Consider the following 14,697-nt stretch of genomic DNA (forward strand, 5'->3'; position numbering starts at 1 on the left):
CGTTCTCCCCCCCCTTCAAAATATAGTTTGGCCCACCACATGGTCTGAGGGATGGTGGACCGGTCCATGGCTGAAAAAGGTTTTTGACCACTGGCACAGTGTGTAGCAAAACTAGGATAAAGTGTGCATAAAAACACATATATTAGTGAAAGTTGTTTGCTAAAATGTGAAGAAATTGGCACTAAAATGCTGGTGAGTTTTCACGAGGGCTTAAAGGAAGTCGGCAAACTGAGCTGGCAATGTGGAGAACTGCATAAGATTGGAAAGATTAGAAACTGAGGGGAACCAAAAATGACAGAATCATCCATCCCTGTAAGTAAATAACTCACTCTGGCTGGTTATTGAAACCTCATAATTTTTGGAATACATAACACAATCAAATTCGCAAAAAGGAGACCTCCACACTATCCTTTAATTTCTTTTTAAAAATATGCTCTAGAGTTCTAGATTGATAGACAAATGTACAAAAATGTTCAAAATATGGCCTAGACATGGACAATATTTTTAAACGGCTATTTCTCAGCCGTTCTTCATGAGAATGTTGTGACACTTAACAAGATCATATACCTTACCAAGTAGATTCACATTTCCATATTGAATGTGAACTTCTACCTCAAATTTCAAAATGTGACTGCTTCAGACGTTTTGGATGGTTTTTTTGGTTGTTGCTGCCAGTCCTCAAAATATGAACTATAAACTGTCAACTGCAAATGTTGTCTGAATCTAAACACAGCATAGTCTAATATCAGACACCATTGAAATTCAACTTATCAAATACAGTGAAACACTTGATACAGCTGCAAATACTGTGTGTCAGATGGTAGACATAATGTTCTATGATCACACATGGACAAATAAGTGTTATGAGTTTGTGAGTGTCTGGCACCTTTAATTCTTGGATTTAGCATGTGTTAGAATTAATTTAAGGCTTGGAGTGTGTGCTGGACACTTTTAATTTCTGAACTCAGTAAGTATTAAGAACTAATTAAGCCAGGCTAGTTCCCGTGAGGTGATAGCTTGGGTGATGGGCCATTAAGAGAACAAAAGATCAAAAGGAACCTGGGCTGGATCTACATTGATCTGCTAAACGTGTTGTTGTTTTTTTAAAAAAAAGTTTTAGAAAGTTTCATAGGAGTTTCCCATTGTCGGTGGCTTCTTTGGTGTCACATTAGAAGAAGAAGAAGAAGAAGAAGAAGAAGAAGAAGAAGAAGAAGAAGAAGAAGAAGAAGAAGAAGAAGAAGAAGAAGAAGAAGAAGAAGAAGTAGTGGTGTCCGGGCAGAACGATGGGGGTGGAGAACAATTCATGATGTTTGATATCTGTTTGACTCCAAGGCTGTGGCTATGGGAGAAACAGGACCCTTTTGGGGTGTTAATGCTGTGAACCCCTCCGTTGAAAGCTCAGGTTCTATATGTGTGTAAATGAACCATATATCTTAAAGACACCACAGTTTCTGCTGTGCCGTATTCCCAAGCAGAAACATGGGCTCTGACTGAGTGCCTGGAACCTCTGGAATCTTGGTGATCAGGGTGGCGTGCAATGCAAGAAAATTCTGTCAAAATATTGGTGGTTTGTGGATGGCTTTTTGGGGGTGTGTGTGATTTTGGCATGAAGACAAGTCAGAACTTGGGGACCACAATGCAGATCCTAGAAAGCATTGAATAGAAGCTTAAGTCAGACTGTCTCATTCAAAACACAAGCTAAGCTATCGCCTGAGAAGGTTGTTGACATTGAGAATAGCACTTTCCCGAGCTTTGAAGCGGTATGTGGTGCTGCTTCCTGACCCTGCTACATGCAGAACTCATATATTTAGACAAATTGGAGGCATAATTACAGGAAACAAGCCCCAAAGGATATCGACTTCCTTCTATGAGAAAGCTTTAAGGCATTCTATAGGACTGTTCCCTGCCCTCTAAGAGCTCTTATGTTTACTTGCATTCTAGGCCTCAACTTCATTTCCCCGTCTGTTGTGGTCCCCTGCTGCTTCCATTTGTTATGGTGACATTTTTGTCAAGACTGCACAAACAGCAGGTTATAGGGGAGTGGTAAGCAATGTGGTGAGTTTTGAATGTTGTTGGACTACAACCCCCATCTTCTCTGACTGTTGCCCATTCTGAATGGGACACATGGAACAACTTCCTTGTTGTTGTTTGGTCATTTAGTCATGTCCGACTCTTCGTGACCCCATGGACCAGAGTACGCCAGGCACTTCTGTCTTCCACTGCCTCCCGCAGTTTGGTCAAACTCATGCTGGTAGCTTCGAGAACACTGTCCAGCCATCTCGTCCTCTGTTGTCCCCTTCTCCTTGTGCCCTCCATCTTTCCCAACATCGGGGTCTTTTCCAGGGAGTCTTCTCTTCTCATGAGGTGGCCAAAGTATTGGAGCCTCAGCTTCAGGATCTGTCCTTCCAGTGAGCACTCAGGGCTGATTCCCTTAAGAATGGATAGGTTTGTTCTTCTTGCAGTCCATGGGACTCTCAAGAGTCTCCTCCAGCACCATAATTCAAAAGCATCAATTGTTCGGCGATCAGCCTTCTTTATGGTCCAGCTCTCACTTCCATACATCACTACTGGGAAAACAACTTCCAGGCGGCACCATTTTGGAACATAGGAAGCTATCTTAATAGCATCAGATAATTGGTCTATCCAGCTCACATTGACTGGCAGTCGTTCTCCAGAATGTCAGAGAGTGAAATTCTGAGGTTTTGGACTACAACTCCCATCATTCCTGGCCTATCAGACACTGCCAGGGGTGGATGAAGTTTGTGGAAGGCTGGTCTGGAGATACCATGCAGGGCCACAGGGATCCACTTCCCATCGCAAGCAGATTTGCCGGGTAACCAATTGAACGGCAATTGCTTCTGCACTTTTAAAACCATAAAGGAAAAACTGAGGATGTCATGATGACCCACCAATGGACCAATCAATGTTTTCTCACGGCTGTTAAGAGTAATTAATGCCCATCCCAAGCAAAGTGCGTTTTTCTTCGATTAAAGCTATTCACCGGGGAAAGTTGGGAGATTATAAAGTAAAATGACCACAATGGGAAAAGAAATGTCTGGGTCACCGTGTCTGCAGACGGCTGATTCTATATATTTAAGAGAGGCTATACTGGCTTGATGTGAACTTTTTAATTAAGTGGAGGGAAAGCAGTCTAGTCACACTGGAACCAAGTTGATTTTCGGGCCCCTGAAAGCCTATCCTGTTAAGGAAACGTGGGTGGTTAATATGTACTTCACCACCAAAGTTCCATCTTGCAGCGCCCCGAGAGCAATGATTGGTTAGTATCCTCCCCAATCGGACTTTAAATTTCAGGCAGGTTCAAAGGTGAGGGGCAAAGCTTCGTCCAGAGTCAGTGAGGTGGATTCGAGGTCTGGAAGATAGTGTCTGTCTTGGAGGTCAAGGTAAGAACTCACTGTGTCAGCTGGTTAGTTTTGCTATTTAAAAAGTCTTGAGGTGCGTTTGGGCTTAATAGATTCATTGTAGCATAAGGCTTTGTAGACTATTGCCTAATCTGAATCAAACTATAAGATGAAACATCGCTCAGAATCACCCAGATGGGAGGAAGTGTGAGATGACTTAGGAGGGAGCAGGAATCATTTTCTTATTCAGCTGGTCTACTCAGTGTTATCTTTCTAGGAAAAGATAACTCACCACGAATGCCTCACTTGTTCTCTTAGAATGCCAATGGTGTCCTCCTGAGACATGTTGGAACTGAGTTCTGGCAAGTTCTGGCTGGGGGAATAAAGCCCTGGGTTTCCAAAGGAGTTGCAAGAAATAGATTGCAGTTTGAATGTAAAATTCCTAATATATATTAATATTCTCTCCCCCCCATACACATATCTTAGGGAAATATTCCAGATCTTTCATCTTCTCCAGTCCATGTGCATGTTAAAAGGAAAAGTAGAAAACAGTGTTTGCATTGATGTTTTCTTGCATATGAGAGTCTTGAATTACAACAGAGGAAGTTTCTTGAATTATAATTGCTTAGAAAAGGCTAGCCCGTGCCACAAAGCTTTGTAAGTGCAATGCAGGAAATCATTCTAGTCTTCTTTGCAGCAGCGGTGGAGCTAATATACCAACAATGCAAGCAGGAGAGTTTATTCTCCTCGTCCTCCTCACTGGTTGCATACAGACCTTACATTTGCAGCACTTGCAAAGCACATTAAAGCACATTACTTCACCCAAAGAATCCAGGGAACTGTAGTTTGTTAAGGGTGCTGGGAATTATAGCTTTATGAGAAGTAAACAACAGTTACCGGGATTCTTTGAAGGAAGCAATGTATAAGCTCCAAATCCATATTTAATGGCAATGTGGGCAACTCCTCAGTGAGGTTCTTGGTTATTGAGAATTTGAGCTCTGGTCTCCAGGTCCTCGTTTGATGTTGACACTACTACATCCTAGAAAGAAAGAAAGAAAGAAAGGGAAAATTGGAGATAATTAAATTACACCTGAACAATACACTAAACAGTGCATACGCCATGGTACATGTAGCAATGTGTGCTTGGATTTATAATTCACTGAATGATCTGTTTATTTGCAGCCCCATTTGTAAGGTCAGGCTGTGCCTGCCGATGAAGATGAAGAGAACAATTGTGTTTCTTTGCATTGTTGCCATAGCCTGGGCAGCCCCAGTAAGTTCTTCTTAATGGATTGCATATATGTCAGACATGTCCACGGGCACGAATTGGCCGTCAAATGGGCGCATGCAGAGATGGAAAGGAATATATTCTTACGTGAAAGCAACGGCTGTTGGGTAGAAGAACTCACAGGGCACATTGTACTTAAAGACAGGTGAACAGTGCATGGAATTGCTTGAGAAACATGCATGGAAGATTCCAGCGTGGGGTCTGAGCAGCTGTGTAATTAATGTGACAACAGGCCAGAACTCTCCACATGCAAGGCACGCTGTGGCCTAGAAACTTTCTCACGCTGCAGTAGGGCTCACAAAGCATGTGCAAAAAGCCACCAGCCTGGCATTTAACAGCAGCAGTTGCAGACTTGAGGGCTTGCTGATATGACAACCCCAATTCCCTAGGACAGAGGAGGGGCTGGCACAGTCACTAACTGCCTGGGCCACGTGTCCCTAACTGCCCCTCCTCTCAAGACATACCTCCCCAGACCCAGAACCGCTGTAATTGGGCCTCCCCTTGCTCTCCCCCACGGCTCTCCTCCCAGGCACATCCCACCAAGTGCCCTGACAGCCAGTGAAAAACTGTTGAAACACTAAAAAAAGAATTTCAAAGGATATTAAAACAGTTTAAAAACAATTTGAAAGAGGAAGCCCTCTCTGCTGAGCAGCAGCAGCAGCAGTCCTTATGAAGCATGTGTTAAGGAGAGGTAGGTAGGCGTGTTGGTCTGACGCAGTCGAAATAATAATAAAAAAAATAGTCCAGTAGCACCTTAGAGACCAGGTAAGTTTGTACTGGGTATGGTGATACCTCTGGTTACGACCTTAATTCGTTCCGGAGGTCTGTTCTTAAGTCGAAACCGTTCTTATCCTGAGGCGTGCTTTTGCTAATGGGGTCTCCCACTGTGTGCATGCCTCTGGCGCATAATTTCCGTTCACATCCTGGGGCAAAGTTCACAACCAGGAGCAGCTACTTCCGGGTTAGTGGAGTTCGTTACCCGAAGCGTTCGTAACCAGAGGTACCATTGTATAAGCTTTCATGTATCTGAAGAAGTGTGCCTGCACACAAAAGCTTATACCCAGTACAAACTTAGTTGGTCTCTAAGGTGCTACTGGACTATTTTTAAATTTGTTAAGGAGAGAATTGACTCAAATTACAAATGCAAATTATTTTTGGTGGGAAATTCTCAAATTAAATCGGTCCTTTTTCCATAGCCTCTTTAGTTTAAATCTTTCCCTGCTCCCGTTTTGCAGAATTTTCTGTGTCGTTACATAAATTCCCACTACACGTCAGACAAAAATAAAAATCACTCTTGATATTCTCTGTTGGTTAATTTTTAAAAGTGAGCTTTGATTGCCTTTTCAACTTTGTTTTTTGATTTAAAAGCTCTCGCAGAGTGAGCCAAGGGACAACAATAGGAGCATTGGGGGAAATCAGGTGAGTTCATCTTTGCGAAATTTCTTGGCTATGTGATTTGATTCTGCAAAGTTGAATCAGATTTCAGATTTCCTTTGACATGCATTCAAGATCCACTGCTCCTAGTAAGGGCTTAACCATATTGGCCCCTTCTACTGGGGAGCCCAACTCTCTCATTTCAAATGCAACACAGCACATAAGGTATAGCCTGGGCAGAGAGTTACTCCAGGGCTGGCCCACCCATGAGGCAAGGTAAGGCAACCGCCTCTGGCGGCAGAATCCACAAGAGCAGCTGATCCTGATGTAGATCTTTATTCCTCCCTTGTTCCTGACGTAGATCTTCACTTATGCACTGAAGGTGGGGAGAGGGAAGTAAGGCACCATTTTGTGATTTGCCTCAGGTGGCAAAATGTATTGGGCTGGTCCTGGGTTACTCTGAACATTGTAGAGGGAACAGGTATCCTCTAACAACTCTCAGCACCCTTAACAAACTGCATCTCCCAGAATTCCTTGGGGTGAAGCCATGACTGTCTAAGCAATATAATAGTGCTTTAAATGCCTGGTGAGGATGCGACCCTACTCTTGACCCACAATACTCTGGCTGGTTTGTTGCGGATTAAGATGGAGCAGTGAACATTTGGATTATTCTAAGTCTGAGGGCCACAATTCCTTCTTACATACCAGTGTTGGGCAGTGCCAGAGGCAAAACTGGGAAGGGTTCCCTAGAAAGAGGGAAGCCATGATTGTCCAAATGTTATAACAGTGCTTTAAATGTTATACTGCGTATGCAGCCTAATAATGGCAGCTATTTCTCAGTGGAATAAACAAGACGATCAGGTGATGCTATCTTTACACCCAGCCGTGTCGTTTTGATCCTGCACTCCTTTGAAATCTGACATTCCGCCCAGGCCTAACTTGGCACTTCCTGAAAAACTAATATTTAAAGAACAGCGGTTTTCCTGTCTGTGCCAAATTAAGCTCCCGTTTTAGCTCTTGTCACAGGTGCCAGCATGTGGCCTGAAGCCTTGAAAACAGCCCACCCACCTGCCATTGTCGCCGTCAATTAAGGCTAAGCAAGATCAACAGCAGTCAAGCAAAACGTGTCAACTCCTTTTATTTCTGGTCACCGGGGAGTGACCTCTAGCAGAATACAAAAAAAAATGTGTTAGAAAAGGTTTTTTTGAAAATGCATTGACATATATGTTTGAAAAGTTATAGGAATGGGTAATAGAATGTGACAGATAGACAGGTTTGGTGTTTTTTTTTTTAAAAAAAAGGAATTGAAAGAGCAATTGGATTATGGACAGAAGACCATAAACCCATCTTCTTCAAATTTAGACAACCAATTCTTCCTTTGTAGCTTTCTGAAAACGATAGCTAAGAGGGTTAGATCACCTCTGGCCATTCTGCAATTTGAAAACTGCTTAGCACCCTGCTCTGAAAAGCATTTAAAGACATGCTAGCCCAGGGGGTCAGCAAACTTTTTCAGCTGTGGGCCGGTCCACTGTCCCTCAGACCTTGTGGGGGGGCCGGACTATATTTTGAGGGGGAAAATGAATGAATTCCTATGCCCCACAAATAACCCAGAGATGCATTTTAAATAAAAGCACACATTCTACTCATGTAAAAAAAGCTGATTCCCGAACTGTCCGCGGGCCGGATTTAGAAGGCGATTGGGCTGGATCCGGCCCCCGGGCCCTAGTTTGTCTACCCGTGTGCTAGGCCTATTCCAAGAAGAAGGGGAGGGCCCTCCCTAGCCACACCCCCTCAGAGCATCACTGTTGACAGCTGCATTGCCCCTCCATGTATTGGAGGCTGAACTTTCTGCCGTGGGGAGGATTCTCTGCTTGTAGAAGAAGAAGAAGAAGAAGAAGAAGAGTTTGGATTTGATATCCCGCCTTTCACTCCCCTTCAGGAGTCTCAAAGCGGCTAACATTCTCCTTTCCCTTCCTCCCCCACAACAAACACTCTGTGAGGTGAGTGGGGCTGAGAGACTTCAAAGAAGCGTGACTGGCCCAAAGTCACCCAGCAGCTGCATGTGGAGGAGCGGAGACTTGAACCCGGTTTCCCAGATTACAAGACTACCGCTCTTAACCACTACACCACACTGGCTCTCTCTTGTGGCAGATCCCCACAATTTAGACCCCTGGAAGATCAGGATTCTAAACCACACGAGGGACCTACACAGGTCGAGAAGGCTCCCTGAAGTAGCATGTAGAGGAAATACCCCCCCTCCAGACCTATTTATTTATGTACATTGATTTAAGATCACCATCTTAGGTTCCAGTCTCCTTTTGCATCAGATTTGTTTGTGAGTGCCTTTCCACTGCGGCACCTTCAATATGGAATTTTCTCCCTGGGCAACTCCAACAAGCTCTCTCTCATTGAAAGCGATTTTATCCAGGAAAGCCTTTTAGGATACATTTCCCTTCCCCCTCACCCCCATTGCCTCCAGGAACTGTTTGACATCTGTCTGGGCCCTCTGCGGGCTCAAGCCCTCCTGTCACATGACGGCCACGGACCATATTATGACTGCCACCGCATGGTGCAATGTCAATTCTTTCCCACATAGTCTCAGTAACGCAAAGCCAGCCTTCAGCTGAGTATTGTGTGGTTCTTACTTGGAGTCTTCCCAATTTTCTTTGAGCAAGGGCTGCAACTCTGTGGTAGGACAGCTGCTTTGTAAGCAGAAGGTCTCTGGTTCAACCCCTGGCATCTCCAGGTAGGATTAGCAATGTCCAGTGAAACCCTGGAGGGCCACTGCCAGTCACTGTTTGAAACTCCTACTGTGTCGGAATCTCCACTCTGCCAAGCTGATAAAGCTCATCTTCTGGCCAAGTTCTTCGAAATCGCCCTCTGACGAATAATTAACGACCTGAGCCTCTGATAAGGCTCCAAGGCATGTGCCCCCATTCAGCAGAGTTTTAAAGCAGAGTGATGAGATTTATGGCTACATCGCTATGCTTAATTTCTTACTACGCAGACAAAAATACACCCTCTCCCTGTGAGAGCAGAGAGCAACTGAAACAAAGGAAAAAAAGGAACACAGAAAACAGTACGTCACATCCGTCTCCCTTCTCCCGTGAGACTTCCAACAGCCTGGACTGTCTCTGGAATGTAAACAGAGTCCTGTGACTCTAAGCAGCTGCTCAGTGGCAAACAAAAACTAACATATTGTTCTAGGCGTGTTTTGCGACAGGGAATTTCATAAACACGAGCAGTTTCTGAGATTTGGGTGCAGTACTGCACCTAAGATTTCACATTAAAACTGCCACTGTTGGTAATGAGAGTGTGGGAGGAGAAATTCCTCCCCACTAGACTTCAATAGATCTAGGGGTCGTCTTATACGCAGAAAAATACAGTAAGGTTTGTGAACTGGACACTCAAGGTGGGTGTCTCTGTCATCAGTTATATAGGCCCTAAATATGTGTTGATTCTGCTGCTAGGAAGATATATTTATATAAAGGAAAAGAGATGTAAGAAGAATCCAGGGCTTGTCTGCAGAGTGGAAGGAAAGGAGGACCTTTTTCTGGCTCCCCACTTCCAGCCACTCTCTGAAGACTGGAGAAGAGACCCTCTTAAGAATATTAGGGAGGCGGGCAAGGGAAGCATGGCTTTGTGTTTTGCAGTCTTCTGGTGAGGACTAGGCCATGTGAAAAATGAATGTAAGATTTTAGCTGCAGTTCATTGACTTTTAGCTTTGTATTCTTGTTATAAAAAAGTGTGCCTAGATATTCCGCTGTTGCGCCCATAACCTAGGTTTAAGGTGCCCTTTAGCACCTAGCTTTCATATCTCAGTTCCTAACATTTCTGCCAGTGGAGACAACATTGAGCTAGGAGGACCTATGACTTGACTCAATGTAAGACAGGTTTCTATGTTCCCTTTTCATTTCTGCTCAGTTCCTGCTTCCTGATTATGTTTCTCTCCATAGGATGTATCAAACATGGGCCATACCAGCAAACACGATGGTGCAGAGAATGACGAGGGATTTTATGAAAGTGGAAACAGTGGAAATACCAGTGGAAATACCACTGGCTGCATCAACAGAGGAGATGTTGGCCATGAAGAATGTGAAAGAATCGAATCTGCCACACAAAGAGATATAATCAATGGAGCTGATGATTTAGTGAATGCTCTTGGAAATGTTGGCAGAAGACCTGAGAGCAACCCTAGTCATGCCACAAGAAATGGAAGTAGAGAAAGGGATGTTACTGGAGAGGGAATCCTTAGGGGTAACTTGGAAGGTGGAAACTCAAGTAATGCCAGTCGTGGGACTGGAGATGGGAATGTTGATTATACCATCCAAACAGACCTCTCGACAGTCACTCAAAATGACAATGGAAAGGAAAACCATATTGGTAACATGGTTGCAGAAGGATATGGAGACCAGAGTAACAACATCCAAGGCCTAAATGGTGCAGGTGGAGGTGGATATGCAAATGCTGCACCTGAAGGAAACATAACAAGGGCATCTATGATCAATATGGTCCATGAAGAAAGCATTCACTGGGCGGATGTTAATGAAGCTGGCAGTGGTAATGGCGGAGATCCAAGTGAAGAAGGTTCTAGCGATGGCTGGGGGGATGGACGTGACGAAGACACGACAGCTCTGGGGGGAAATGAGGGAGGGAAGCATAGCAATCAGACTTGCGACAATGACAGAGATGTTGGTGGAGATGCTGCAGCCAACGGAACTGTGGAGCTGTGCCTCAAAAAGAAACAGAATAACACTCTGGACTCAGAGGGTGTCGCTACGGTGAGTTGGGACCCATGATGGGGCAATGTCAAGTAGAGAAGGAGCAGGTGGGAGGAGGCCGCTGAACTATTCTGCCAAGCCCTGCCTTTGCCCCCTGCCACCCCTCTCATTTCTGCACTCTGAGACTAGAAATAAGTAGAGCAGTAGAGCAGCTTGAGGGAGGGGTTGCAGGAACCAAAAGTTGGAGCCGGGGGGAGAGTTTAGCACTGCCTCCCAGCTGCTGCTTCTCTGCTTGGAATTGCCACTTTATACCATTTTAGCACAACCCTCTTCTCAGATGCCATTCTCCTAGTGGACAATTGTTCACTACAAAACAAAAACAAAACAAAAAATGAAGGCACATCTCCCTTCCCATCTGGAAGGGTTGTTGTGGGGCTTTAAGCCCCGTTGCCTTCGGTTGTGGGTCCTGATCCAGATCACGCTACCTGCACTGCAGCAAAAGCTCCCATTTACAGTGGTACCTCGGGTTAAGTACTTAATTCGTTCCAGAGGTCCGTTCTTAACCTGAAACTGTTCTTAACCTGAAGCAGCACTTTAGCTAATGGGGCCTCCCGCTGCAGCCGCACCGCCAGAGCACGATTTCTGTTCTCATCCTGAAGCAAAGTTCTTAACCCGAGGTACTATTTCTGGGTTAGCGGAGTCTGTAACCTGAAGCGTATGTAACCTGAAGGGTATGTAACCCGAGGTACCACTGTACTCTAATGAGAGCTTCCCTCCCTCAATTGCAAACAGCAGGTGCATGGGCCCAGTCTGGAGCTGGGCTCCAGTGGGGGGCAAAGGGTTCAAGCCCCTTCAATCTACACCAGGGTCCCCCATCTGCCTGCAGTTTAAAATCCATTCATGGAATTGCTAACTGAATGATTTCATTTGGGATTTGCTTGCATTCTCCTTTCCTTTTGGTCTCCAGGGCGCTGGCGGTAGCAGTAACGGATCAGTTGTGAACCACGCAGATGGCAGCAATGTGAATGATTCTGGCAGGGATGGGACCCCTGACATGGATGGGCTTCCCAATGCAAGCAGCTCTCAGGACGCCAGTGAAGGTCACCTAGAGGATGCCAGTGACCAAGAGGACACCAGCGAAGCCGAGAGCAATAGCATTTATAGTTTGAGTTCTGAACTCATGCAAGGGGACGAGCCCGACGAAAGCCCCGAGTCTGAAGGCAGCCAGCAAGAAGCGTCAAGTGAGGCAAGCGATGGGGAGGACTCAGAAGACGAGTCTCATGGAGAAGAGGAAGAAAGTGCCAGTGAGAATGAGGGCAGCGAGCAGGCCGAGAGCAACGGCGAAGACAGTCAACCGGAGAGCAGCGAGGGTGACGATCAGTCAGACAGCGGCGACAGTGACAGCCATCCAGACAGCAGCCAAGGTCAATCTGATAGCAGCAGTGGGAGCGAGTCGGAAAGCAATGGAGAAAGTGAGTCTGAGAGCAGCAGCGAGAGTGGGCCTGACAGTAGCAGCGAAAGTGATGGCAAGGCTGATGAAAGCAGCAGTGAGAGTGAGTCTGATAGCAGCAGTGGGGGCGACAGCAGCAGTGGGAGTGAGAGTAGCAGTGAGAGTGAGAAGTCCAGCAGTGAGAGTGAGAAGTCCAGCAGTGAGAGTGAGAGTAGCAGTGAGAGTGAGAATTCCAGCAGTGAGAGTAGCAGTGAGAGTGAGAGTAGCAGTGAGAGTGAGGATTCCAGCAGTGAGAGTAGCAGTGAGAGTGAGAGTAGCAGTGAGAGTGAGGATTCCAGCAGTGAGAGTGAGAATTCCAGCAGTGAGAGTGAGAATTCCAGCAGTGAGAGTGAGAATTCCAGCAGTGAGAGTGAGAAATCCAGCAGTGAGAGTAGCAGTGAGAGTGAGAAGTCCAGCAGCAGCAGTAGCAGCAGTGAGAGCAGCAGCAGCAGCAGTGAGAGCAGTAGCAGTGAAAGCGAATCTGATAGCAGCAGTGAGAGTGAAAGCAGCAGTGAGGATGACAGCGAATCTGATAGCAGCAGTGAGAGTGACTCCACATCCGAGAGCAGTAGCGAGAGTGACAGCAGTGGTCCATCGGACACCAGCGAAAGCAGCAGTCAAGCAGGGAGCAGTGAAAATGGCAGCCAGTCAGACACTGATAGCGAGGACGGTGGTGAGTTAACGGGCAGTGAAAGTGAGAGCGATTCGGCAAACCAACCTGACGGCGATAGTGAGAGTGCACCTCTGAGTGCGGAAAATGGTGCTGCCAGCGACGGTGCTTCAGATACAGCGGAAATGGCAAGTGACGATGAATCTGTAGCAAGCGAGGAGAGTGACAGTGATGCTCAGTCAGAAGGTGGAGACACTGAGAGTGAATCCATAAGTGAAGGCAGTCAGAGCAACGACCTAACCAGTGATTATTAACGCAAGGTTGAGGAAGGATCAAATTACGGCAATGGGAGCGCTCATGATGGCAGAGGAAGACTGGACAACGACACAGAAGCCAAGCCAACAGGCCGAAACACATTTGTCAGGAAGTTACCACCACAAGATCTCTGTATAAGTGTGATTAGGATCAGGGTCAAGGTTGAATTGGGGACGCATTAGCAGGAAAGCTGCCCCAGTCCTTATAGTCACAGGGGATCAAAAATGCTGTGTTTATACATTTTTGAGTGCTGCGGTTTTGTTTGCAATAAATTATATGCCTTTGCACAATGGGTATTCAATTGTTGGTAAACAGATGCAATATAAATAAAAGCCCAGGTTCTGATACACGTGTTCATTCATCAAAGACCTCCAGGGTTGGTTCTTATAAGTGTTATTCATTACTTGGCTGTAGCATCCTGACTGTAGCATGTGTGAATGAAACATTGCAAATAGAATTCCTGGTAAACACCACCTGGCCCGTTTTTCTTGGTTTACTTGTTCAATATCATGGTTCTTAGAAGATTATAAATGTGCCCTGTGTGTAAACTGTAAAATAAATTATTATTTTTCATGTTGTTTCATGTATTTTTCTTGGGAATGGCCCACCCAGCTTTTACTCTCTGTTTCAAAAGGAAATCAGAGAAAGGGATGCTATTGAGCCACATCAATTTAAGACTGTGCAGGAGGCAATCGTGTTTTGCCTTGAATCCAGTGGTTGAGTTCCTATTTACAATTGTACATGAGTAAATATACTACTTGATATAAACATCATTTGGTCGCAGGAAATGTATTTTCAATTTGCAGCCTTGTACAGCCACATTTCAGTGAGCGCCACAACTGAACAAGAACAACAAGAGTTATTGTTATTTAACCTATAGGCCACTTACATGCCCAACTGGCTTTTAACGTGTTCACAAACAGGAAATCAATCCAATAACATTGATATACATTTAAAAATCAGTTAAAACAATAAAATCACAAGTTCAACTCAAGGGAATGCTTCCTAAAGAGCCGGTGGAATGCCAATGTTGATAGGACCTCTAATATTTCAGCAGAGAAGGCATTCCACAACACAGGCACCACAAATGAAAAAGCCCACTTCCATGCTACCACAGGCCAATAATCATCAGGCAATGGCAAAATTAAACAGGTTTCATATGATGACTGTAGGAAGATTCACCCTGCCCCCCCCAGGTAAGCTGGTTCAGAGTTATTTAGGGGTTTGTATGTAAGTAGCTGAACCTACCACTACAGGTGTGTTGGTGGCTAGGGGAATTTTTTACATTTCCTGAACTTTCCAAAGTATGTCAAAAATATATTGTTTCACGTTTCCTGAGCCCTGGTCAGGATAGCTCTGCTTCCCTTTGAAAGATAGAGTAGATTTACAGAGGTACCTCAGGTTACATATGCTTCAAGTTACATACACTTCAGGTTACAGACTCCGCTAACCGAGAAATAGTACCTCGGGTTAAGAACTTTGCTTCAGGATGAGAACAGAAATCGTGCTCCAGCGGCGTGGCAGCAGCAGAAGGTCCCTTT

The 14,697-nt window shown here is 45.2% G+C and overlaps 1 protein-coding gene and 1 long non-coding RNA gene across 2 annotated transcripts; both read left to right on the forward strand.

Annotated features, from left to right (window-relative positions):
- The first annotated feature begins 3,324 nt into the window (after positions 1-3,324).
- Positions 3,325-6,067, forward strand: LOC309378069. The gene is made up of 3 exons (XR_014171822.1): positions 3,325-3,401; positions 4,542-4,632; positions 6,016-6,067. It is a non-coding gene; the product is annotated as an uncharacterized lncRNA (long non-coding RNA).
- A 3,914-nt stretch (positions 6,068-9,981) lies between these two features.
- On the forward strand, positions 9,982-13,688 carry LOC309377793 (uncharacterized protein). The gene is made up of 2 exons (XM_081925526.1): positions 9,982-10,802; positions 11,710-13,688. The coding sequence occupies exons 1-2, from the start codon at positions 9,990-9,992 to the stop codon at positions 13,153-13,155; spliced, it is 2,259 nt and encodes a 752-aa protein (XP_081781652.1). The 5' UTR covers positions 9,982-9,989; the 3' UTR covers positions 13,156-13,688.
- Positions 13,689-14,697: the final 1,009 nt, after the last annotated feature.

The sequence above is a fragment of the Podarcis melisellensis genome (assembly GCF_964234715.1).
Source record: "Podarcis melisellensis genome assembly, chromosome: 9".
In the NCBI taxonomy this organism is placed as follows: domain Eukaryota; kingdom Metazoa; phylum Chordata; class Lepidosauria; order Squamata; family Lacertidae; genus Podarcis; species Podarcis melisellensis.